The sequence below is a fragment of the Limanda limanda genome, chromosome 14 (genome assembly GCF_963576545.1).
Source record: "Limanda limanda chromosome 14, fLimLim1.1, whole genome shotgun sequence".
NCBI classification, from domain to species: Eukaryota; Metazoa; Chordata; class Actinopteri; order Pleuronectiformes; family Pleuronectidae; genus Limanda; species Limanda limanda.
Window position 1 is genome coordinate 14,553,070 of NC_083649.1, and position 26,428 is coordinate 14,579,497.

Genomic DNA, 26,428 nt, shown 5'->3' on the forward strand with positions numbered 1-26,428 from the left:
CATGTCAATTTAATTTGCAGCACTAACAAAGAAACCCCAATTTCTTTTGTAGCAACTTTGGCTAGAAGCTAGTTGCTATTATCTGGCAAGTATGATACATAAATAGGGAATTGTCTTTCCTAATGTATAAGAAACGATGTGTAAGAAATGATAATATAGAAATTATCCAGAGTATTTCACTTTAACCTCATGTTCAACTCAAAGTTATGACTTAGGTAACATATTTGTAAGGAAATCAAAAACCATTAATGAACCATTTGCTATGATTTCTTGAAAAATCAATAACAATAAACACACTCACACACTATATGACTTAACATGAACTGAATCTACAAACATAAAGGGGCATCTTTTAGGAAAATAGTCGTCCTTTATTTAGACGGCATGAAATCTGACACGCAGCTGGAGGAGGGCGTTATGGCAGGATTCATTCTGCTGCAGCACAGACAAGTAAATACTTCAAGTTATAACATATATATGATTATTTACAGACATAAGTTATGAAGATTAATAGAAAAAATACTGTTTACAGGTACAGTACCTTACATGTAGCATATAATATAAAAGACACTGATTGACATCTACTGTATTATAAGCTGCTTAATAACATGGTTAGGTTATAGTAGTCAGATACACACATCATCCAGATACAGCCACAGTAGTCTGACATACACACTGTCACAGTTACAAGATAAATATATTATATTATCTACAATCATCAGCACAGTGTCACTGGACACACCGTGGATCCCTAAAGGCTATGCTAGGTCTTTATTCTGTGATGTGGGGATGACATCATCAGCTTCGTCAGAAGTAGGTGATGTAGTTTTCAGGTATGAGACCTGTTCTGCCATTGTACGTCGCCTGAAGCCAACCTGGTTCCACAGACGGGTACACTGCGCCAACAAACACACACAACTCAGCATGTTATGACTCACAATCATCTCAACACACAGAAATGTATCAAACACATCTATGTGACTACAAGAACACCTAGTAACACTTTAACTTGGCATTAAAATACGATCTGTATCTGGATACATCATGTGGAAAAACACATGTTAATGGAACCCAAGCTTCCTGAGGAGATGAGATGTGTGGGTGGTTTTCTTACCGTTTGAGAACAGCGCCCCCTGTGGAAAACTGAGCTCATGGCTGTGCTCTGCTTCACAGGAGTAAAGAGCTTTTGCTTCCCTAAGAAACAAAAAAACATTATCAGTAAAAACAGCGCTTTAGAACATGAGTTAAAGGGGAACTTTGAGTGTGTTTTACTATGTGTAAACTTCACATATCAATGACAACTTCAGAACTGAAAAACAACGTCGTAAATCAACGTACCTTCCTGAGGAACAAATGTCCAACGCTGAGGAGAAGACTGAGCTCTCACGCTGTGGCAGTCTGACTGACAGTCTATGACACACAAACAGTACAAAGCTTTAAATACTGCGAGAGTGGACATGTTGAAAACACGCACTCAGCATCAAAACAATTAAACAGCTTTATTCTAAAATAATACAGGCAGGTATTTAGCTAATCAGAACGATGTAATCACCCATCAGACCAATGATTACACAGTTTAAATCTAGTTAAAAATCAAACAATGTATTTTTCTCTGGTCAAACACATAAATGTCGATTCTTAGAGAACGTTCATGTCTGATACTCACAGGGATCCAGGTCTCTGGTAGCCATTGCTGGATATGGTCGCAGAGTGTTTGGCAGTCACATCGGAGCCATAGCGGACATGTGAGGGTTTGCGTGAAGGTTTCGCGCCTTGTGGGTCAAGCGACATGAGACTCTGAACCGATCCATGACAGCTTTTGTAATCTGCAATAAAACAGGATAAATCAGACCTGGACATGCAGCTACATAATAGATGTTTAAGCTCTTCACCCCGTCAGCACATTTAATACAATTGCCTAATTGCAGCGTTTCAGCAACTTCCTCAGAATTGTACGCACCCTCGGAGATGTGCAGGGATGTGAGAGAGGAGGAAGTGGAAAGTTGGTAGGGAAACAACGAAGAGGAGGAGGAAGAGGAGGAGGAGGCCATCCTGTAGGCAGTCCTGCGTGAGGTAGAGTCCGTCACTTTGGTTTCTGTGAGGGTGGAGGAGTTGCTGGGTGCATTCATTTCATCCACTGAATGGACGCTCTTCAGAGAGGAGATGGACGATGCCCTCTGAACAGGTTGACCCGGCGTGAGAGAGGAGGCGCCCTCCACGGCGCTGGATGTGGAGGCTCGGGAGGGAGATCTCGACTCTTTAACAGAAGACAAGGATGCAGTGGAGTTTCCTTTGACAGACAAGGTCCTCTCTGCAGAGACTAAAGAGGACATGGAAGAGGACACAGAGGAAGTCTGCTGGACAGGAGTGAGCTGCGAGGACGTCCAGGAAGAGGAAGGAGTGAGGTGAGGGGATGCAGCGCTGTCTGCCCGACGTTTCTGCTGCTGCTCGTTTGAGGAAATGTGGACGTGGGAATCGGTGGGAGCTGCAGGGGGAGAGGCAGGGGGAGATGTAGGGGGGGATGTAGGGGGGGATGTAGGGGGAGATGTAGGGGCCGGGGAGGATGAGCTGGCCTCAGCAGCAGGAGAGGACAGAGGAGAGGTCTGAAACAAGCCATTCTTTTCAGAGGAGTGTGAGGACAGAGACTCTTGGCTGCCCCTCGGAGTCGTGCTGGGGCTGCTGCTAAACGTGTCACCTGGAGGGAGACATGAAAACACATCATATAATAAAACTCCTGCTCTCTAGCCCATTCAGTCATTTGTGTTTTGATTATAGTCAAGCATTTAAGCTAATAAGATATAATAATCAGCACATTAAATAATTTTAGGATTTATTTAAATACACTAAATAGAGCTGACGTGAAATCACTTAAGGCAAAGGTGGGAAACCAGTTCAGACATTAATAGAGTAATGTATTGTATAATATGTCTTTTAATATAAAATTTTAACCAGTCAAACAAATGGGGTAAAAACTACAATATTTATCACTGAAAAGTTGCAGAACCGAAGTTAAGGTAGCATAAAATGGAAACACTACGTTAAGTACTAAAAAATTTCATTTCAGCACAGTACTTGAGTAAATGTACTAAGTTACTATTCTCCACGGATTTACTCACTGTCATTGTCAGCCAGGCAGAGGGCAGGAGAGTAGAGACGAGCCTTCCTCTTTCCTGATGAAAGGCAGATGGCCTTGTTCCTCCGAGGAGTCGCTCGAGAGGACGAAGCCTGAGGTAACGGCACCGACAGGTCCGGGGCCTCCCCAAATATCTGGCAGGAGCATACAGTATGCATGTCTGTTAGCGGTTTGTGTTCACGTGCATACCATAGACTGTATTGGTACATACTTGTGAGTGTGTGTGAAAGGTGTCAACGTGCAAGCGTACCTTGTCATGGTTTTCAATGATTATCTCCACCACAATGTTCTGAAACTTGATATTCATCATGGCGGCCACGGTCTCTTCCTGTGACCTCATCAACGTGGGGCCAAAGATCATTGCCAGGTTGGACACGGTCATCAGGTTCTGGTCACTGTGAGAGGAAACCCTGCACACAAACACACACACACACACACACACACACACACACACACACTTTTGAACATGTCCTAGCCCATGTCACCGGGAAATAAGAAAAAGTACTTGAAAAATTGTAAATTAAAACTGCTTTTACAATTTAACATCAAATCGCAACCTGTGTTTCACCACATGTTCGCCCTATTTATCTTTAAGCATGTTAATACATTTCTGATTTGATTTGTTCAGCTAAAGCAAACTTCACTACACCTTGGCTGAGAACCTTTCATGAATGTTTTTCATTGTTTCATTGTGATATATAACTGGTCTAAAATTTGCCTGCTCACTTTACCTACAGCTGTCAGATGTACTAGAAACAAAAAAAAGGATATAAGGGGGTGACCGCAGTCTCAAATTAGTTTTTAGGAAAATAGGATCCTCTCAGAGCTGAAGGAACATTTGAGTTAAATCAAAAAACAAGAGCATATGGAGCGATGCATGGAAGCTAGTTCAAGCAGTCAACTCGAGTTCTCTCCATAATATCAATATAATCATATCTGGAGGAGTCAGGAAGTTGGATGTCAAACTCAAACTATCTTCTGCTGCTGCAATAAACACTTATTTGAATTGTCCGACTATTGTGTACTTACTTGCGGAGGTGTTTGGTGAGGAGGTCCAACATCACTCTGTTTTTTTCTGGTAGTTTGTGAACAAGAGCATGAATAGCTCTCACTCTGTATTTATGATCATCATACTCTGTGAAAGCAAGGAGAAGCTTATGATTTAGAGCTGATAGGGCGAGAGGCTTTTGTCATTAAGCATGAACTTTGTGTTTTTAAAGTGTAAGATCTTACTTGCAGCCTTGATGAACTCTTTATGCAGCCTGTAGGTCAGTACTGGTTCTGCCAGACACCTGGATTTACAAAAAAAAAATCATAAATTCATAATTAAGTAGAAGTAATTAAAAAAAATACATTTTAGCATTGTAAAGTATGTAACCTGAAATAATTCTTAAGCCCGCTGGTGATGGTCTTGTTGTCCCAGGCGTCTGCGTCCAGCAGCATGTCAGAGGGAGCCGAGGCAGCTACAGGAAAGGGGAGACTTCATGATTCACCAGCAGTGACACATTTTGAATTCACAGTTTGAAACCGTTCATCAATCCTCTTACCAAACACACTTGTCATCAGCCGCTGCACTTTGGAGTTGACTCCTCCGGTTCTATACAGTCCCAGCGTGTTGATGCCTACAAACACAGACAGACATGTTTTTACACACCAGGTAAATAAACAGCCTGGAAGCGGAACCAACATGAATTGACTTGATCATTTTACCTCTGCTTTCCACCAGCTCAATACACTTCTTAACAAAGTTTAAGCCGGCCGCATTGAGAAATGCTGTTTAAAAACACAAACAAACATTACATTAATTTCCTGTGCATTTAAGGAATAATAATAGAAATCGATAAATTTATGAATTTCTGCTGTGCTGAATCAAATGTACAATTTAATAACAGAATGAATCAGGGTACTTACTCTCCTCCTTTTTGCTAAGTAAAGAAGGAAGAGTGTAGATCTGCAGAAAGGAATTCAAATTTTATTGTGTTAAACATTAAATCAAAAGTATAACGTAAACTAATGTAATCTACTTTCCAATGCTGTAAGGTGTCATTGACAACCATTACATCATGACGCCTAGCTGCAGTGCAAGTCTGTTGCACCTTTTCTGTGCAGACTACATTTCCCTGATACTTAATTATTTAATAATGAATATAGTGTTTTCATACAGGTTCTTTTCCATCCATTGCCTCCATCCACAGGCGCCTGTTGGCCTCAGAGACAGCTTGCAGGGTGATGACGCCATGTCTGCAGAGAGAGAAAGAGAGAGAGAAAGAGAGCGAGAGAGAGAGAGAGAGAGAGAGAGGTAGAGAGAGAGAGAGAGAGAGAGAGAGAGAGAGAGTTTTCAGTAGTAACAAGTACTTAGTTTATATATTATAGACTCTCAGTCATCTTCCCCTCTCACCTCTCCACCACCTCGATGTCAAAGCAGAAACGCTTATCGATGGAATCAGTCTTCCTCCTGACACACGAGCGCAGACGGAACATCTCTGGTGCGCCGTTAATCACGCCATTCTGTTAAAGAGAGACGTGTTTCCAAAATGTGTTTGGTATTTGATATTTAAAGATTATATTGTTGCAAAGAAACTGGATAGATGAAACTCTACTAAAATATCAGTTAAAAACCCCTTAGCTTTCTTATTCAAATGCTTACGAGAAGCTGCAACACATTTGCAGGCCAGTTGTATTCCCACACATTTTTTGAATGTTTTTTAAAACTACATTAACATAGGACAATAACATACGTCAGGTCTGCTCAAGACTATTTTCATAGTAAATCTTTACAAACAATTTTTTTTTTTAATGGGCTACAAACATTTATCAACACTGGTGTAGTTGTTTGTCTGTGCTGCCAGCTCACCTGTCTGCTGGCTGGTCTGGTCTCTGTGTTGCTCATGGTGAACATCTTGGAGCTTTTCTCATACGTGCAGTAGTATCTGGTCCACACACTGCCCAAGGGACCTGGAATTTGGACACATGTTTTCACGCAGAAGCACTTGAGTTTGCGTAAGCGAGAAAAGAGACAGAGAGAGAGAGGGGACACGATGATTTCTGTGCATCTCACGTTTCTCCTGGATATACAGATATCCCTCGATGGTGAAACAACTGGGGGCTTGGAAGTCTTCTTCTGCTGATCGGATCCTCTTCATCAGCCTCTCAACCTCAGCACGTGTACTTTCAAAGTTATTGCGAGCCTGAACGATAAACATATACATAAAAACTGCATTGAGGGGAGGCTTTCAAACATACAAGCAGTGAAGTTTTTATCTTGTCGTTAATAAAAAAAAAAAATAGAAAGTTAAACAGTGAATGATTACTTAGTCAAGCTGAGTAAGTTACTACATTGTAAACTGTAATGAAGGATATCTTAGACAATATTTTGTAAATCCAAGCTGTGCATCCTTTTCTCATTTGCATTTTTAACAGTGTCTACTTTCATCCAAAAAGAAAAGAAAAAATACTTGAGACCCCAAACCATGATTTTGCAAAAAACTAAATGCGAAAGTAAATAAATTCCCCAGAAATTATTAAAGAAAAAAATGAAGACCTATCACTTTCTCTTAAGAGGCAGATAGACAAAATAAAAGCATAATCTCAGCAAAAATGTCTCTCACAAGTGATTTCAGACCCAGATTCAAGCTTGAAGTTTGCATTAAACACATACTCACATTCTGCAGGTTGAACTGAAGCTGCTGCTTATAGGGTTCAAACTCACTGGCCAGCTCATAGCCCTCGTGGTAGAATGTAAACAAACCCTGCAGGAAAGCTAATAGCTGAAGAGCAAAGGGAGAAATCAACAGGAAAAAATGTTACGTGCTGAGATGATTACAAAAGAATGATCGTCAGTCATCGGCTCAATCAGTCAAAATAGTCTCTGTCGGACCAAACAAAACCAGACGCTGCTTATAGTTTGGTTATTCTACCCTTGTTTACTTTACTACAAAGAGTTCCCCTCTCTGTCTGGCGGAAGAGGTCTTAGAGTGGGGACTGCTGCAACAGCAACAGGAAGTGGGCTTTACTGATATGTATCAATAAAACATTTGTATCACAGGCCAAATACTGTTTGTAGCATGTAGCTGCCTTTCCATGATCTTGTCTGCACGTACACAACTCTCAGCAGGAGGAAAACTGCTGGTCCTGACCAAACATCATGTACTGCAAATTAAATCTGCATCCCAACTTGAAAATACCCTTTTCACCTGAACAAAAGCAACATAAAAACATATAATAATAACAGAAGGTATATTATTGTATGCATATCTGTGAACTTACCGGCTCTACAAATTCAAACTTCTTTCTCTCCTGCACTTCTTGGATCTTGAACACATACTGCAGTGAGGCATCATAAAAAACCTGCCTGTCCTTACTCATCTGGGAGTCAGCCTGCAACAAAAAACAGCCACAACACACATACACTACTTAATGTTATCTAACACATGTGGGAGGAACTAGGTGTGTTTGTTTAGTAGGAGCTGGACAGTTCACCTCGTGCAGCTGGGATTCCTTCTTCTTGGAGGACAGACTGAGGTGTTTCTCCAGGACAGAGTAGTACCTTTCTGTCTCTTTGTCAAACTGCTTCTTTCCATCCTGGTACAGACAGGGGGAGGACATGAGCAGATGGCTTGTGAACTTTTACATCTGATAATAAACGTCTTTTACTGATAGTTATTTATGATCCATTTTATCGTTGAACTGTATAACATCAAGCCTGAATCACATTTCCCAATTATAAGGTTTTGATAATGACATCGCAGTAATCATTACTCTATATATATATCAGCCATATATAGTGCTATTGAAGATCTTTTACTCAATAAGGGCATCGGCTGCCAAAAAATATTTCGGGTTCTGTTCTCTCTGATCTTAATTCAACTATTTGCATGAAGGAAATCCATCCCATTACTGTCAAGATATTTCACTCTGAATCACAAACGCCAGGGGAAACATCACAGGCTCAGCAACACAGCCAGATTTATCCCGTCGGGAGACCAGTGGCCACAAACAAATTTCATGTGAATTCGGCCGATGGTTGTTAAGACATTGTGTAGTTTGGACCACAGCTGTGGTGTGACCCGCTGACCAAAAGACTTGCTGCTGGTGTGCCTCAAAATATCACATTTCCACAAATCTGCAGTGGGATCACCGCATTCCTCTAAATATCCACCCACCACGTCCTGTGTCTGATTCTTCACAAGTTCCGTAGAATTTTGGACTGAACAAACATTCCAGATCGGAGTTATGACTAAATACAGTGGGACCATTAATAATCTAAATAAAGAGACTCTGACAAAATAGTTAGGACAACAGCTCTTTTCTAAAACTGCACATGTCCAAACTCTTCCTTCCTGTTCAATGACATCAGTGTGAGGGTTAACTGTTCACACTCTCCTGCTACATTCTGCAGGCTGAGGAGTCACTTGCATAAGCAGGGTCCTTTGATTTTATTAGTTTGAGCTGCGACCAGTTCTATTTTCCAAACGCTGCCTTTGACTCGAGACTGATATCTCTGCTTCTACTTCTGTAAGTGTATAAAAATACAGAAGTATACAAAGAAAAGACAATGAGAAAAAATGGAATCATTAGATCTGAGACAGCTGCTGAAACCAGACACCAGACTCAGTTTGTATTTACATTGCCTCACCGAGTTCAACTGTGTCTGTCTGCAACGCGGCCCCTGTCTTGTCTCCCAGCGTCCGTTCCCATGACCCTGCTACTGACACCGGACTGAGATGCATCGTTTATCTGAACAAATTGGATTCTCTGACCACTGACTGAGAGGGTGACTGGGACCAGACCAGAGCGGGATAATCTGTCTGCTCACCACCCACAGTGCTATATAACAAATGAGTAATGATCTTCACAGACCGGCCTGGTTAAAAGCAGAACAGAGACTGTGTGAAGTATGGGAATCAAATGTGCTCCTTTTATTTAAAGCGTTAATTCCAACAAGTGCAGATATTTACCTTAACAGCTCCAATCTGCTCCTTACGAAACCTCTCGAGCGGTGAGATCAGCACGTCATCCGCGTTCTGGATCTGAGCCGAAAAAAACAAGTCAGGTCAGGGTGGCAAAACACTAAATACTAAAACCAGCAATGAAAAGAGAAATTAGTTCAGTCACGGTAATGACTTTATTGACTTTAGTTTCCTTCATGGGCAGATGTTGACACTGACGATCAAATTCAACGTCAAACTTCCAGTGTATCACTCAGGGTTTCAAAACATTTCAAATGAAGACATTCAAACGTAAATTACATAACTGGGATCGCAAGGGGTCTCTCAATCAAAACATTAACAAAATACCTAGTTTGATGATGGCGGGAAGCAGTGTGGGATCGTGGGAGTTGAAGTCGTTTCAACCATTGGGTTAATGGATGATGTAATGTATAGAGGTTTTATTAACGTTAGGCAGCGAACGGATCCATTGTGAGTAACTACTAAAGCCAGTGGAAGGGAAGAAACATGTCTTTTGCCCCAAAAGAAACATCCTATTATCTTGTTTAAAATTAGGGGTTTAAAGTACACAAGTCAACAAATATATGACATAGGTCTAGTCGTATTTAGATATTTTAAAGAAGGATTGTTACATATATTTATCTCTAACAAGATTTTAATCCATCATGAAGTTGTGTATGGGTACAAAGGATAAAAAAAAAGTTTAACTTATTCTATTTATCTTGTCCAGTATTTGAGTTAACTGGGAGCAAGCTTCATGCAATTAAATGCTCCAAGTATTTTTTAAATCAAATAATCCACCAGCCATATCAAGTATAAAGCAATTGTAATAATATTTTGGAGCGGACTGTACGATGTGTACTGGAAACATACGGTTGATGTTGAGGTTTGACAGAGCTGTTATCAGAAGTCTGGTGTTTATATTAAGCCTGGGTCCTCTTTAGTCATGAGTCTACATACTGCACGTCTTGGTCATGTCTTGCTTTGTTCTGTCCTGTTGATTTAAGCACTACAGTCTAAATAACTTCCCAGCCCTGCATCATTACTTGGGTTTAGTGCTGCACCAGTAGCCACAAAAAGGCCTGATTTCTTTGTATGTTTTTTTTAAAGCACATAACAATAAGCAGGATGAAACTTAAAACTAAAAGAATGAGGGGCATTGTCGAATTTCTACAATAGTCCTCTCAGGTCAAACAGGTATTTCAGAGGAATCCATTTGCTGGAATTGCCCTTTAACTTAATAAGATGTGTCAGCGGTGCTGTAGCAGAGGTGCCACTCCAGCAGACACACAAAGAGAGGGAGAGGGAGAGAGAGAGAGAGAGAGAGAGAGAGAGAGAGAGAGAGAGGGAGAGAGGGGGGGGGGGGGGAGCAGACAAACACACACAGGACCCTTTTATGGAGTTTCCCAAGCAGTCAGAGCTGTACTCAGTCTCACAGGGGAATTGGCAGAATAGGTTCCACATGGTTCTTCCTCTGTAACCAGACCATACACACACACACACACACTGCGCACCATATACTCAGCCCAGTTAGCATACCTGCACATACATTGCACATGTATGGGGGCTAGCCTGCACAAAGGCTGTGCCAGAGTCCAATCACTCCCACACACAAAGGCCTCTCTGGTTGTTGGAGTGGCTCTGAGTCAAAGACGTTTTTCTCAGAATCACTATGGAGACTGACTGCTGGCACAAGATGTTGTTTCTCTACAAAATGCGTGAATCAGACTTGTGGGGAAACCAGTTCAAGGCACAGGCATGAGGAAGCAGGTGTGATTCATGGAGTGAGGGCTACTGACAAAAACGATTACTTTCACTTGTTGAGAGTGGAGGCAGATTCATGCAGATAAAGCAGAGTTAAAGAGGGTGCACCACTACTGGTGGACAAAAGAAAATGTTGGGTTGGACTTCGTTGACAACAATGTGGGTGAGAAGGGTTTTTGGTTGAATGGTAAACTCAGATCAACAAGATACGATTCCTAGACTGAGAATCCTTCTCCATGTAACTCCCAACTGAGGTCCTTCAGAAGTCTTTAGTTTCTGTTCCCGACAGACTACATTTCTCAGTTTCATACAGATAAATATAGTGTACAGAGAACGTCTAAAGCATTTTTTTCATTAATATATAGTGTAATATGCTTTATTATTAATTAATTACGTTTTGAAGAATTAAGAAGTATTAGAAGTATAAAGACCATGTAAAAAATACATTGAAACTTGTACCAACAGCCCTTTAAAATGTACAACACAAAGACCTCTCGCTCTCTCTCTCTCTCTAACACACACACACACACACACACACACACACACACACACACACACCCTAAGTACACAGCAGTTTAGTCTTACTAGTCGTTTTCTCTCCTCTTCCATGGTGCTCAAGAGCTGAGAGAACTCCTTCAAGGACTGAGCTGTAAAAGACATTTTACATTTAAAATCTGGGAAGACTGATAATATTTTACACATGTTGCAGTTTCAGCTCTTAGTGTTTTATTTTCAACTCACCAATATTGACCTCATCATCAGTCTCAGCATCCCCAGTACATTCAAACTGGAACTCCTGGAGAGACTGAGAGAACCGCTGAACAGCAAGAGAAAGACCTGGTAGAAACACAGAGAGAATTTCAATCAGTCACTTAAAGCAGGTACAACAAGTTATTTCCACCACTCATTCCCTCATAATGGACAATAATGCTATTTGCATGAGATTGCACTACATTGTGCGTCAACAACATTGTGGTTCAACACAATGTTGTACTACTATTTGGCATAGACTGTAGATGCAGATAGAAGACACGTCACCACTTCTTCCCACAGTACAAAATTCAAATCAAAAGGTTCCAGATGTGGGGGGCCACCATCTTGCACTTTCGACGTCATTTCGAGTTTATGCAGCAGTGATTTTGTGGAGGTGCTGCACCAATACACACACCAAACAATCGCGAGTCGGTCTCAATTGTCGATTATGTTTCAACCCATTTTATGGCGACATATAAATCAAACTTGATTTAATAAATTTGATGTGTTGTTTAAGTTTTTTGTTTGGTCCAATTCCCATCCACTAACATGGAGGAGGCAGGGTTTATTACCTACACGCAGCCTGCCACCAGAGGGTGATCCACTTGATGTGGCTTCAATTTTGGGCATTCTCATGGTATTCATCTCTATATTCAGTCGATGCTATTTCCCTACAAAGCTAAAGGTGACATCACTTTTTCCCTCCTGTAATAAGTTGACACCACCGCAGGGACATGAGGTGTCAGAGTCGCATGAAAACAAACTGACACGCCCTGCAGTAAACGCCACTTACACTGACTCGCCAAAATCTGTGTTTATGTGTCCAAACAACCCTCCAATAACAGTTTAACACTCCCTTTCACTCGGTGGTGCATCAACACTTGGCACCACAATGCAGCAGGTTTGCCAGCTGCTGTAAGGCACTATTTTAATCACAGTGCTGCATTGTGCACTTACACTTAAACCATTAAAATGTGATTCAGTAACAGTTTAGACAAGATCACTGCCTGGAGATCAGCAAAACAGAACTGCAGTCAAGTCCGATGCATGAAACTAGACACAGAGTTATAATTTTTGAAAGCTATTCACTATTATAAAATAAAAGCTTAATTGCTATCAGTAAGACCATAGCTGTTGTCCTTAATTATTGATATTTAAAATATGAACTGCATTGAGTTCCTATACTTCTAATGTACAGCAGACTACAAACTGATTTAGCTTGGTTCAGTTTTGAGATGCTGAACTGTTTTAGTTGGTGTTATTTTTATGACATTGTTGTTCGATAGAATTGAAAATCCCCTTTGCTGGAATAACACAAACACATGTGAGATGAAAACACTGACAGCACCAGATCTAGAAAAGACTTTCCAATGACAACAGAAATTCCAGTCAGTAAAGGTAATGAATGTTGGCCTCAAATAACAACAGCACCACATCATGGCTATATCATATTTCTGTGGCGATGGTGTATTAGTGTGACACGGCAACTTGTGTGTGTGGTACACGCTAATGTATTCAACCAGCATGTGAGTCAAAGGAACCACAGGCTGTGTGTCTGAGCTTAAACCTGATCAAAAGAAATAGAATATGAGAGTCCCCATCAGGTTGAGCAGCGGTTAACAGCCAGCTCTACAGAAGGTACAGAACAATCTATGGTCTCTGATACATTTCAGATCCATCCCTGGTTTATTATCTTACAGCGCATTCCTCTGCCAAGGCCCAACAGTGCCCTTAGATTCCATAAAGCTATACCAATGATGCACATGTCTTTACTCAAACAACCAAATGGCAACTTCTGAACTTTAACATTTTTAATGATACATTTAACCTTTTACTGATCTTTGTACAACTTCGTTGAGTCTTACGCATAGACCAACAGTTAGTCAAGCTCTATTTATAAGTTATAAATCTATAGTTGTAAATGTTGATAAGAAACTACGAATCCAGGCAAAGTGGGATGCAACCTTAAATCCCTTCTCGATAATTGGTAATAAGAAAACTATAAAGTAAGTTGGGAAATTAAACTGAAGCTTTGTAAATAGGTCTTTGTCAGACAATGCCCCAAAGCCAAGTGTAGTTGTGAGATTGTATGTTTAACACTATAACTGTGTCATTAACAGTGCTGTTCCCACCATGAAGCCCAGGTCAGTGTGAGAGAGTAGACTAAACTCACCACCCTGTCTGAACTGATGGCCTCGGGCTGCCCTCTGTTATCAGGCTGAGATTCTCAGTGTAATGCACCGTGGATTCCACAGATCTCTACTTACTTCTGAGGGCAGATATGAGCATGTTCCCGTCTTTGATCAGGTCTTTGATAAACCTGTTGGTTCGCTCCAGCTCGATCTCATGGCACTGCAGTCGCTCCCTGAACTCCGGACTGTCCAGGAACGAATCACTGAACTCCAGCGTCGGCAGACCCATCGCTAGACTTCACTCTCCCCGGGGTCAGATGAGTAAAGCGCCGGCTCCTCTGCTGCGGATCCACGGGAGGACGAGCCGGAGTCTCACTGCGCTCGGGGACGTCTGGTCAGAACTTTGTTCCAGCTCCTTTTTGTCATGCCGCTCTCACTTTTTTTTCCCCACAGAACTTCCGGACACTGGATCCCAGCAGAGCCCCGGACACAGACGCGTTCTCTCGGCCTCATAGGCTACACGACGAGCCACCCCTCCCTCTGCTCTCCTCACCTTTTCAATGAAGTGTTCAAGTATAAAGTCGCTCTGACTTGTGAGAAACTTTTTCCCGGGAGAAACGCGAAACCTCCGCCGCCACAAACAAAGCAGCTGCAGCCAGGATCCTACGTCACACAGCTGCAGCGAGCCACACAAGGCTCCCACTGTAGCCCTGTTACTATGGGAACGGGTGACTCCTGCTGGCGCGCGATAAAATAAGTTTGCCAAATAAGAATAATTCCCCCCAAAAAACTTTTTACATTAGCTGGACTGTGTTTAAAGTTAAGCAAGTTCTCTCTCTATTAACATATTTATATGTGTGTGAGTTTAAACATATATCCACGTTTATTATTTATATATAAATATATAAGTATATCCATATATGGATAGTGTGCGTGTGCTATCGTTTTATTACCTGTGTAGGACCTTTTCCAGTATAAACACAGACATTGTTCGTACCAGCAGACCTCATGGCAGACCAAGGCCCCCCAGAAATCTAAAAGCTAACATTACAACAGGAATCTGTTGTACCTCTTTTGATATGTAAAAAAATATGCAGCAACACCACAATTTAATCAGATCAAATTCACCTACATATATGGTACCCATGTGTGTAAGTTTAAAGTGTGGCAAAGAATTTTCACATTGGTTTTAGAGGTTCAGTGTGTCAAATTTGGTGACATCTTGTGGTGAATTGCAGTTGAATACCCCTCAGCTCACCCTACCTTCCCAAACATCTAACAGAACCCGTTGAAACCTTCAGTTTTCATAAAAACTCAAAAGGGGTTGAGCTTGTCCAGTTTTGGCTGCTGTAAATAACATGGCGGCCTCTGTAGAGAGGACCCACTCCCTCTAAATATAAAGTATTTAAATATAAATGGCTCTTTCTGGGGTAAAGAAAACAACAATTTGTACAATTTTATTGAAACACACCAGTGAAAACATCACTAGGATTATTGTACATACAATTTCTGCCAATAGATCACTTCCACCTTAATCCAAGACACTGGACCTAATTTAGAAACTGTTTAAAATATAGACATATAAACCATTTCTTACTGTTATCTGACTGTGAACTGTCCTTGTACAAACTACATAGCAAGACAAAATAACTATTTGCACACACGATTGTGAAACTGTGGTAGATAAGGTCATTACTCCCCTTTTCACAAGTATAATGTTCCCTGCTGAGAAGAAACAGGCTCAACCAGAGCCTCCGATGAGAAAGAATTATAGTTGGTATTTGTTCCAGTTGGAAACCAGGCAGCTCAGAGCATTACTGAGTGCTGCCCAAATGCTTCGGGGCAACCACTTAATAAACATGTTTTCTCTCTTTTCTGACAACTTGGCGTGTTTGACTTTACACAACTGCAGTCTGTTTTACTTTATCAGCGCTGTACTTGCTACGGTACAAACTGTACATCACTGATGCAAGATGTGATTTAGACATGTTTCCTCAGAAACTAGGCTTAGCTCAGTATTTCTTACTCGCTGAGAAGTGCCAGTCTCTTGGATTATGTTCCCTTTTTTAAAAACTGTGCAAGCGGCCACTGCAAAGCTTCAGCTCTCTGTTGGTGCTTTATTGTCTCAGTTGGTAACCACTGTCTCTGGCTGTAGAAGAATAGGAAGCCATGACTACTGTAGTAAACAACTTTCCACTCTATATAATGCCTGGCACACATGGTCACACATAGATGGTATAGGGAAACTGCAGAAGTACATCTCATATAAGGTAAGCAACACAGTCGATATCTTTTCTCATTGTACAATTTTTAAATACAACTACTATCTGTGACTGAACACAATAAACCTTTGGTCATTTTTACAGTATTTTTGCATCCAACACCAAAGATTGAGAGCTGCTGGCGATGCCAGTGAGCCGACAAGACATTCAGGAGCCGAGAGACAAAATGTTCATCCAAAATGCCAACCCACAACAACCACGTCGCCACGAATTCCTTCTGCGTGGTCGACCCTACAGAGGGGAGCTGCCGTCTGTGGCAGGTAAAGGTCGCGAGCGGTGTTGGTGATGTTTTGGGATCATCACCAACAACGCAATCAATATTTTATTTTGTCAAACAAGTATTATGACCTTTCGTATTGTACATATTGTGTTGTATTGGACATTATTTTCTGTTTGATCTATCTTGTTTCTAGTCTGCTAGTGTATTTGTGTAAACAATCAGTTGATCATAACATCAACAGACCTAAAACATTGTGATCAGATATGTTGTGGATCACGTTTGTTCACAACTTCAATAATACAAGATAAGACAACATAAAGAATATAGAAAGAATGTAAATAAAAGAAAAACAATATTTTTCTTCTTCTTTAAGTTAAACTAAGATTACAAACATTCTGAATAAAAAAGTCTGATTGCAAGCCATTCAGTAAATATTAAGTAAGATTATTACAGCGGGGACAATGTGTAAATTGGAAATGGCATTCAATATAATTATTATAATTATAAATATTTGAAAATAACAATTACTTATTATAAGTTCTTAATACTGTTTCGTGTTAAACATGCACACTAGTTAAATACAGAAAAGTTTTTCCCCTTACGAAAGCACTTTTCACCGTCTTTGTTACGTCCTGACCTCCCCAGGATTCCTCCTCTACCCGGACACTCCCGCTAAGATGGAGACCACGTCACAAGAGGCGTTCTGCTCCAGGCCCGTCCCACGACCAGACAGAGGCAAAGGTCGCAATGTAAACTCTATCATATCATATTTGTTTTGAGATAAACAGCGACTGTTGTTTCAGTGTTGACAGTAGACATGCCCGGCAGTGTGTTGTGTGTCATATACATGAAAGGGTGTTTTGGAGAAGTTCATGTGACGAAAATTGATTTATGATGTTTTTTTCTGTCATTTAAAAGTTGAATCAATTGTATCTTAAAATAATTAATACACTGTCATTTTAGTGAGATAATACTGGATGAGTTAAAATGAAACATTACACAACAAATGGTGTGACAGTGTTCCATTTAACAACTGGATATATGATACAAGATAAATAACAATGTTCATATTTAGGAATTATATGGTATTAAGAACATCGAAGAAATTAAGTCTTCAACTAAGTGTTTGAAATGTTATAAGTTTTGAATTTATACATATATTTTTATGGATGTGGTTTCCCAAGACAGAAAGACTTGTTGTTTCATGGGACATTTCAAATCTGTGTTGAAATAGAAACCATTTAACAAGTTCATGAATACCTTCAGGAAGCCATACCACACAGAGCACACAGCAGGAGTCACACTGTCCTCATCCCCCAGCCTCGAGACAAACAGGAAGAGGAAACAGCAGCAGGGACAGGGAACCAGGGGAGGGGGAGACAGCCGTGAAAATTGAACAAGATACAGCAGAGATGCAGTCTCAGTATCAGACGGATTTCCCTCCTCAGTCCTCCTGCCGCAGGAGGCGAACACCCGCCCTCCCGCAGCCGGACAACATTGGCATCAACCCGGCCTTCAGGTTGGAGAGAGCTATCCTAACACCACAGTGTACTTTAGCATTGTGTAGAGAACAGTTCATTAGTGTCTATGTGTTTTGGTTCACAGGATCGAGTTTAACACAGTTCAAAGAGAGACGTACGCTGGTTGGCCCAACATGAACCCCAGGTATGCCGGGCAAACGGACTGAAAGCAGCCCCGTCCTGACAACCCAACATGGCTTCTGAAAGAAAGTCGCTACCATATGTAAGAAATCAGCTTGTCACCCCAGACAGCTTGTAACATTTTCTGTTTGCTATTTTTATTGTAAAATGTCATTGTGTTGCCATGAATCCAAGTTTGTCCCGGTGATGATTTCATAATCACATAATACCAATACAGCAATAAACTGGATTTACGAAGAGGTGAAAAACATACTAGTTTTATGGGTTCTTATTTTTTAGTTTGTTGCCAACTGGTGAGCTACGCTGTCACCCGTGATTTTAATCTTACTCAGCTTAGACATGATTGGGGTGAAAAAGAAGTGAGGTATGCGTGTTGTTTTCCCTGTTGCATCAGTGTTACTGAGGAATCAGTTCTTCTGAGCACAAACTGTTTTCTTGGGATCAATTTCCTTTCGGGCAACAAATGATGAATTTCCCAGCAGTGAAATCTGAAGACCTAATGGACCAATGATTCCACAGCCTGGTGTGTAAGTCACTGGATAAGACCTAATCTGATAAAAGACCTTTAGAGTTTATATTGATGCGTTCAGACGTACCTGCGGTCAGCTTGAGAGAAAACAATCCTCTCGATGACCCATACCTGAAACATGACCTGCCTCTGTGGGCAGGATCAGGGATCAAACAGCTGCAATAAAACTCCACAGCACTGAGAGTTTGATGAGTTTTATATCACACTTTAAAAGTGACATCCAGCACATTCTTATTCAGCTTTTGTCTCTACCACAGGCTGCAAAAAAAGAGAAACGACACATCTTCACATGTTATACAGAAATGAAGGTAAAATATTCCACATATAGATGCTGTTTTGTCCTTGTCCAGCCAGCCACCAGGGGGCAATCAAGATGATTTGGCTTCACTTTTAGGAAGCTGTATTGTCGTCCTTCTTTTTTAGTCAGTCTATGGTCTGGACACGATTTCTTGTATTTTAAAGTTATAAGTGTTTTTGTTTTTGTGTGGTTTGGAACATGTCCGAAAAACAACAACCTCCATTGGCCAAGAACGAAAATCAAACCTTAATTGTAACTAATGCAGTTTCACCTTTAATAATTCTTATTGGTGGCCTCTGCATTTGCTTGATGGTATTTAGCAACATTGCTAGTGCCAGAAATAGCAATAGATTGCAAAAGAGTGAATGCCAACAATGAAAAATAGAACAATAGGACATATTTAGTAACTTAAACTAAAGTAACAATCTCTTGAGCATAGAACAAGCGTAGCACAAAATGCTCATCAGTGGGTTCTACCACATATGATGCCTTCAAATGTCCTCATCAGTTTAAAGTCTGTATGACACAGAGAAGTTAAACTGACAACCTGCCATACATGTCCCAGCCTGTGCAAACCTCATCAGTACAACCTTCTTCCACTGCCTTCTTGACTTCACATTCGAGGAGCTGCAGCAGCTGGGCTGAACATCTGTCACAGGCTGCACATGGACCAGGGGACAGTCTTCTTCTTGGTTTGGTTTTATCGCCATCAAGGTGAGAGTCACGGTATCACCTCCTGTCCCGGTGCCTGCTCCTGTCCCGGTACCTGCGGTCGTCCCTCTCTCTGCCTCTGTCCCGGTCATCTCTGCTCCCTCTGCTTCCCCAGTCCCCCTCCCTGTGTCGGTCCCTGTCCCGGTCCTCCCTGTCTCTCGCCCCATGTCTCTCCCACTCCCTGCCTCCACCTCCCCGGTCCTGCACCAGACCCACGGCGAGGTTGATGGGTTTACGGAACGGCCTGTCCCTGCCGCCGAACCGCAGCTGCCCGGACTCCTTCTTCCCTCCCTGGCCGCCGCCGAGCCGCCGCGGGACCCAGCCCTTCAGGGTCCTCTCCTGCTCGAAGTCCACGAACAACTCGTACTGGTCCACCACCAGTTTGTTGGCGTCCCGGCGGGCCCGGAGCACGGAGCGCTCCTCCTTGTACTCGATGAAGGCGTATCTCTTGGAGAAGCCCGTGACGATGTCCCGGACCAGCCGGAGCCGCTGGATGTCTCCGTACTTGGAGAAGACCTCGTGCAGCTTCTCCTCGGTGGTCTCGGGGTTCAAACGAGACACGAAAGCAATGAGCAGCGGATCTCCGGCGACCCCCTTGTTGGGCTTGTATCGGGCACTCATAGCCCTCCACACCGCCCGGTCGTGCGGCTCCAGGTCCGTCCCGTCGATGCTGCCAGCTTTGAGCGGGTCGTACACCTTGGCTATGGGATTCCAGTCAACCATTTTTACCCGAAACGAAGCTACAAGCGTTTCCTTTCGTACATGAGTTCCAGTGTTCCCTCTAAGGAACCGGGAGCTGTGCGTCCGTCCACAAAAACACCCCGTGGTGAAACAAGCCCCTGTCCATCGCATTATAATAGTTCCTACTCACAGTCTATGGTTGAAACCAGTTTAACCACCAACGCTGTGGACAGACGGCGTCAAAATTATTACCTGTACGGTAACAAATTTGTAATTATACTCAAATAAAGATATAGGTCTCGCTATTTGCCGTGTTTGATATATATTATATCTAGAGTAACAACAAAAACATAACATTTGTCATGGAGTTCAAATCACGAATTGTCTTGGTAGAGGCACTTTACGAAAATTATTTCATTAAATAATCAGAGCTCATATTGCAATCTACAAATAATATACACTCCATATATACCTGCCTTTTCACCAGAAACTGTCCTCTGACCCAGTCATACAATATATTTAAAGGTCTGCACGTCGTGATTATTTGAATTACAAAGTTGTAATGAAATTTCACATAACCATCCCAACTCAAGCCCCTCTTGCTAGTTGTTATGAGGATGGACCTCCACATGAGAGCAAAGAAGCTGATAGGATTTCATCTCCGACACAGTTGAGACTTCTTATCTGCATCTGCTGAAAAGTGAAGTGTGAAGGTTCAATCTTGACTTTGGGCAAAGTATTTTGTCAATTTATTCCTCACAAATGTGTTGCCCCAATAAAGTAATCATATCTGCTTTACTGCTGCAAGTAATAGCATGTTGGACCAATATCCCCTGTTAGAGAAGACATTTGGATTTAAGTTATTAAGTAATATTAATTATTAAGTAATATCAGTTATTAGCAATATTGATGATGGTTCCGTTTCATTAAAATGTTCCAGCTCTGGAGTCCTATCCATGCAAGCTTGCTGAAAACCAAATGACAACACTTAAATGTCATCTTTTAATGTTACTACATGTCAAGGCAGCATTTCCTGTTTAACCTGTGGTTAATTCTAGGGCTTGTTCGTCTGGTATGTGCGTTCTGCCATTTTGATTTAGGAATAACTCCACATTTGAGACAGCATGGAACACCTTTCTCTTGGTGAATTTGACCTTCACACATTTATAAAACTAAAATCATAAATAAAAAAATAAAAATAAAGCTCGAGGGCATCACTTTACAAAAAACTATTTTTAATAAAGCTGTGAAAACATCTCTTTTTCCTCCACATTGAATCAGTTCTTACGAAGTCATAAAGATACCGTCACCCCTCTGCTATATACAATAAAGTGTGTATTTTATCAGTCTGTAGCTGAAAAAATAACAACTTTTCACTAGCACAGATTTTCTGTGTCAACATTTTCTAATTCAACAGCTTCAGATTTCCATTACATGTCCTCCACGCTCCATTTATAAGCCGCGTCCTGCATAGCTTTTTTATCTGACATCCTCGAGTAGCGTTTCTTCTCAAAACCAGATGACCTGCAAGAGAAATTAAATTCTGTCGTTAATTATGAAAATCACAGCCTGATCTCCATCTTTGATTTGATGCACCACAGCAAACTTTCAATACGGTGCCCAATCTAGTTCAATGTAAAAGCCCAAAAAGTGACCTGGACTATATCACAATTAAATGTAAGAGAATCCAATTACAAATACATCCCATTTATTCACTCTTTTACAGAAACACACACTGCACCTGTCAACTCCATCCCAGCGATATCCTGGTAGAAGATTGAATCGGTTTGGAGGTGGTGGTGGTCCTTTATACTGAGGTTTTGCTGGCATATTTGAGCTCCGAACTTTTTTCCGTCTAAGCATCGCAGCCATCGGATCGCCATCCCTCTCCTGCTCTCTCAACATACGATCAAGGTCCTTGTCATCGGAGTGACGTGCCAGCGGCTTCTCGGATTCATGCAATGCATCCTCAAGTTTCTGCTGATGCATCTGGCCCTGGGCCAACCTATAGACACACGTTGACTTTAATTTACGGAAAACAAGTCAAGCATAACACATTTAAATTTCAATTGACACGGCCAAAATCACTCTCTGTAGTTTTTTTCTGGTGTAGTGTAAGTAGTAAGTGTTTGCAAACTCACCCTCTCCCCCACTGGGCGTATTTCTCATCCTTTGCTGCTTTTTCTCCGGCTTTCCTCTTGTGTTCTTCTCTCTCCGACTCCAGATCTCTCCTTTTACCTCCCTTGTCTCGGAACACGGTCCGGGCATTACGTGATTCATCTATTCAAAGCAGGAATACAGGTAAAACATAAATAACATATTTATAAGAACAAAGCACAAATATGACCAAAATAATCAGTATACTGTTGGCGTTTACGTGACTCATTTGAATGGAATGTCCTGGGAACTTTGTAGTTAACAGCTGTGAAGGGTAAAGTTTATTAAAAGAGAAAAGCTGAACCAACCTTCAAGCGGCTGGGGAATTTCGTCTCTGTGGCGCTTTTCTTCCTTCTCTTTCCTTAAAACATCTATAGAAAGCAGACCTGCCTGTCCACCAGAAAGTATACCATGTTAGCAGACACACACTGTTAACACAGCTATCTTAGAATTTTATAATTCATCTAGAATTTATCAAATTCTCTTACCTGTGACTGGCCAGGCCTACGAGGAGGTGACAGATCTTCATCTGAGTCCCTTCCACTCTTTGGACGCCTCCTGGGTGGAGACTGATCAGTATCAGGTTCTTGTTTTCTTTTTGAGCGCCTCCTTGGAGGAGATTGGTCGAGGTCTGTAGCTTCCTCCTTAACTGGCTTTTTCCTGGGAGGAGACTGATTAGAGTCTGAATCATGCCTGTTCTGATCCCTCTTTGTCAGTGGTGAGCCACGGGGATCAGGTGAGCGTTTTTTACTCGGCTGTCTTCCAGTGGGGGAAGAATCTGACAAAGACATAATTACTTGTTTAGACAAGGGTTCATATAAATGTTTATATCACTAAACACTTTTTGTACTATTAGGGGATGACAGGAAGGGAAAAGGTTGACTGGACATATATAGATATATGCAGATTCATAGTTTATCAAATGTCATTGTTATTTTATTTATATAGCATCGTAGACAATGTTGTTATCCAAAATTAGACTCCAAAGAAATTTCTAACTTAAAGTTAGTTTTTACTAAATGATTTCTTCAGCACTTAAAGAAACTTCTGTATTAGTTTGACCAATTCATCAAATGAGATAGATGAAAACAGGACAATAACTTAACCACGTATCCTGATGTCTTCTGGTTATCGTGATGTTTTTATTTTTGTTCATATCATATTGCCCAATGCAAAAATAAAATAGATTTAGCCTCAAATATTACTTCTCACCTTTACTTTGTACCTTCCCGGATTTCTTTGAGTGTTGACGTGAAGGCGACAAGTCTGGCGAGTCATGGCGATCTCTCCTGGGAGGAGATTTGTCCGGAGAGTCGTGGCGACCTTGCCCGGGAGGCGATTTGTCCGGAGAGTCGTGGCGATCTCTTCTGGTTGGAGATGCGTCTGGAGAATCATGTTGACTCCTGCTTGAGTCGTTATCTTCATCAGCTATAGGAAGAGGACACTCATAGTGAACAATGATCTTTACCACACTGGCAAATGTTGTCTCTGCCACTTTTACAAACAATTATTACCTCCAATCACTTTCCATCTATTGCCGGTTCTGAAGGCTTCCAGCTGTTTGACCTCATCTGGTCGATCATCAACCATCTCAGCAACCTGAGGAGAAGAACAAGAGACTAAGATTAAAGAAAACCTTTGTCAATGTGGCGAATAAATTTAATAAAGAGGATAGATTTTGCCAAAACAATCTATAGCATTGTAACAATGTTTTCTATAATCTCTGGTTGTGCAACTACCTTATGGCACTATAGGATAGGATTTTCCCATAAATTTGATGATTAACCAAAACTTTTAATACAATTAAAGCGGAAACAATCTGTTCTTAGCTGACTGACTGAAAGAATGGCAAATTTGCCTCAGTCCAGCTTCTCAATTGTTACTTTTAATAGTTTTTAAAAAAACTAAAAGGGATTATAGAACCAGAGTTTGTGATCAGGATTGCTCAAAGACGCAAATAATTAAGAGACCATTAGGACATTAATGATTAATTAATATGCAGATTATTGTATATATACTTATTGTTTAATTAATAATCTTTGCAGCTCGAGTTTACAGTCCTAATCTCAACGTGTTGTTATCGTGATGTAAAATAACACTCGTCATATGACAGAGGACTCTTATCTCAAGATATGTTTGTTCTGGCATGGTTTTCTAAATTTGATCAAGTTTTATTTATTAATTATGCCCAAAGTTCACTCTGAATTTGGTAAGCACTGTTTTAAGTTCGCTGCACCTGCTGCTTGGAATGCACTGCAAAAAACTCTAAAGTTAAAGGAGCTCATAAACCTTGAAACTTTGAAGACTCGTGTGAGAGAAATTGGAGCGGCTTCATACCGCACTTGTTCTTGTTTTGGTGTGAATCCGGAGCTTAAGTCCTGTTGCCTTATCTTTTTTTTAAATGTATTTTATCTGTGTTATGTGATTTCTGTGTGTCTTGTGACTGTTGAATTTTTTTTGTATGCTGCTGTCTTGGCCAGGCTTCCCTTGGAAAAGAGGTCATTGTATCTCAACGGGACCGACCTGGTTAAATTAAGGCAAGTAAATAAATAATAATAAAGTTTAATTTAATTTTTCACAACAAACCATCAAATGAATCTCAGAGGAAAACAACTGAAACACGGGTCTACATCATGAAAATGAATGGACTCCGGTCGAACAGCTAGTGAACGTTAGCAGTAAGGGAGCTCACCACTGGAGCCTCCTCTTCGTCCTCTTCATCCTCCTGCTCCTCTGCCACCATCTGTTTCCAGTCTATATCGTCGTCTACTATTTTCAGTCTGAAACAAAACTATTACAAGTGAGTTGGGTGACGCTGCAAACACGATTTCATTCAGAACGTGGAGTTGATGACGACATGAGAGCGCAGACACACGAACTAGCTTCACACACAGACGTTAGCAGGAAACGGCTCGTTGTAAACGCGCCACTGAACTCACCCTCTCCCTGGGACCTTATTTCGTTTCTTTTTAAGCTTCCCTTTGGATTTCTTTGCATCTTCATCAGTAGTTAAATACCGTTTTAAGTATTCCGCTTTCGAAAGTTCGGATCCCTCACTGCGTACAGCGGAGGCGGCCATCTTTGTGTTGTCGGAAACTACGGAGAGCAGCGAGTGTCAAGAACGTTGCTGCTCAGTCAGACTCCAGATGGAAGCTGGTTTGGTTCAAGTCTCTGCTGGGAAAATGTTTCAGCGATATATGATTCCTTTGATCTATGATCATAAGTCATAGATCAAGGACCATGAGTCTGAAATAAAGCTTAGTTTACTTTCTCTGATTTGATATTGTAAGAGAATAAAACACAACAGCTCCCAAAGGGCGTGTGCATTTGTTTATATGCACTGTCGATCAGCTTGAGAACTCTGTAACCATTTTACTTTAAAACATTCATCAGATGTTCTAATTCTAATGCTGTAACAGATACGGCCTCATTATTGTCTCTGCGGAAGTGGTTATGTTTTTATACGTGTTTGTTTGTTTGGTAGTTAGCAGAATCACACAAAAAAACTGATTTCTATGAAATTCTGTAAACGGGTAGGGCATGACCCAACACATTTTGGTGCGGATCTGGAACAGGGAATTTTTGTCCACTCTCTTTAAAATTTCAAGATAGGATATTTTTTCTACCTTTTCATTTATTTGTCAGAGAATAATGGATCTTGCACACACTCGTGAAAATCTGTTATGTTTTTGAGGGACTGATTTTGATGAGTATGCACAATTTGGGGCAGATTAAGATAAAAGTCTGTATGTGGTGCAACTAAACGTGGTTTCACAACCCCACTGTTGTGCCTTAGAGGAGGTATAAGTTCTACTGTCAATCAATAACATTAGTCTCCAACAAAATTAAGCGTGTGTGCATGACTCAGCTTTATAAAAGAAATGTAATATCCTATTGGACCTTGTGGCTCCCAGTTCTGTCCCATGATGAACATCGAATTCACAGCAAGTCTGACTTTAAACAGCAAATATTCTTTATTGAAAACAAACAGTGCAGCTCACCAAGTACTATTTACTTGATACGTTACTTACTGCAATTTAAGACACTTTCAATACAGTGTGTCCCTGCCGCAAAAAAGCACATCTGGATACATTTCTGTTGAGTCATCCTCATTCATTCTAAAGAGAGTGATGAAAACAGATGGATACTACTTCAGTTG

The 26,428-nt window shown here is 41.1% G+C and overlaps 3 protein-coding genes across 3 annotated transcripts; all 3 read right to left on the reverse strand.

Annotated features, from left to right (window-relative positions):
* Positions 1-350: 350 nt before the first annotated feature.
* Positions 351-14,390, reverse strand: arhgap42a (Rho GTPase activating protein 42a). The gene is made up of 24 exons (XM_061086324.1): positions 13,866-14,390; positions 11,587-11,682; positions 11,431-11,492; positions 9,091-9,162; positions 7,613-7,714; positions 7,400-7,510; positions 6,796-6,900; positions 6,192-6,321; positions 5,988-6,088; positions 5,532-5,641; positions 5,296-5,374; positions 5,045-5,084; positions 4,844-4,906; positions 4,681-4,755; positions 4,512-4,596; positions 4,367-4,425; positions 4,163-4,268; positions 3,384-3,543; positions 3,117-3,267; positions 1,961-2,695; positions 1,667-1,826; positions 1,339-1,410; positions 1,115-1,194; positions 351-896 (listed from the first exon to the last, which is right to left on the reverse strand). Exons 1-24 carry the CDS (start codon positions 14,017-14,019, stop codon positions 808-810), a joined length of 2,997 nt encoding a protein of 998 aa, XP_060942307.1. The 5' UTR covers positions 14,020-14,390; the 3' UTR covers positions 351-807.
* A 4,210-nt stretch (positions 14,391-18,600) lies between these two features.
* Positions 18,601-20,221, reverse strand: snrnp35 (small nuclear ribonucleoprotein 35 (U11/U12)). Its single transcript, XM_061086170.1, has one exon. It carries the CDS (start codon positions 20,152-20,154, stop codon positions 19,450-19,452), a length of 705 nt encoding a protein of 234 aa, XP_060942153.1. The 5' UTR covers positions 20,155-20,221; the 3' UTR covers positions 18,601-19,449.
* Positions 20,222-21,330: 1,109 nt separating this feature from the next.
* bud13 (BUD13 homolog) lies at positions 21,331-25,352 on the reverse strand. Its single transcript, XM_061085914.1, has 9 exons — positions 25,209-25,352; positions 24,962-25,049; positions 23,784-23,868; positions 23,482-23,697; positions 22,758-23,047; positions 22,578-22,659; positions 22,254-22,392; positions 21,854-22,117; positions 21,331-21,636 (listed from the first exon to the last, which is right to left on the reverse strand). The coding sequence occupies exons 1-9, from the start codon at positions 25,346-25,348 to the stop codon at positions 21,543-21,545; spliced, it is 1,398 nt and encodes a 465-aa protein (XP_060941897.1). The 5' UTR covers positions 25,349-25,352; the 3' UTR covers positions 21,331-21,542.
* Between the last annotated feature and the right edge of the window lie 1,076 nt (positions 25,353-26,428).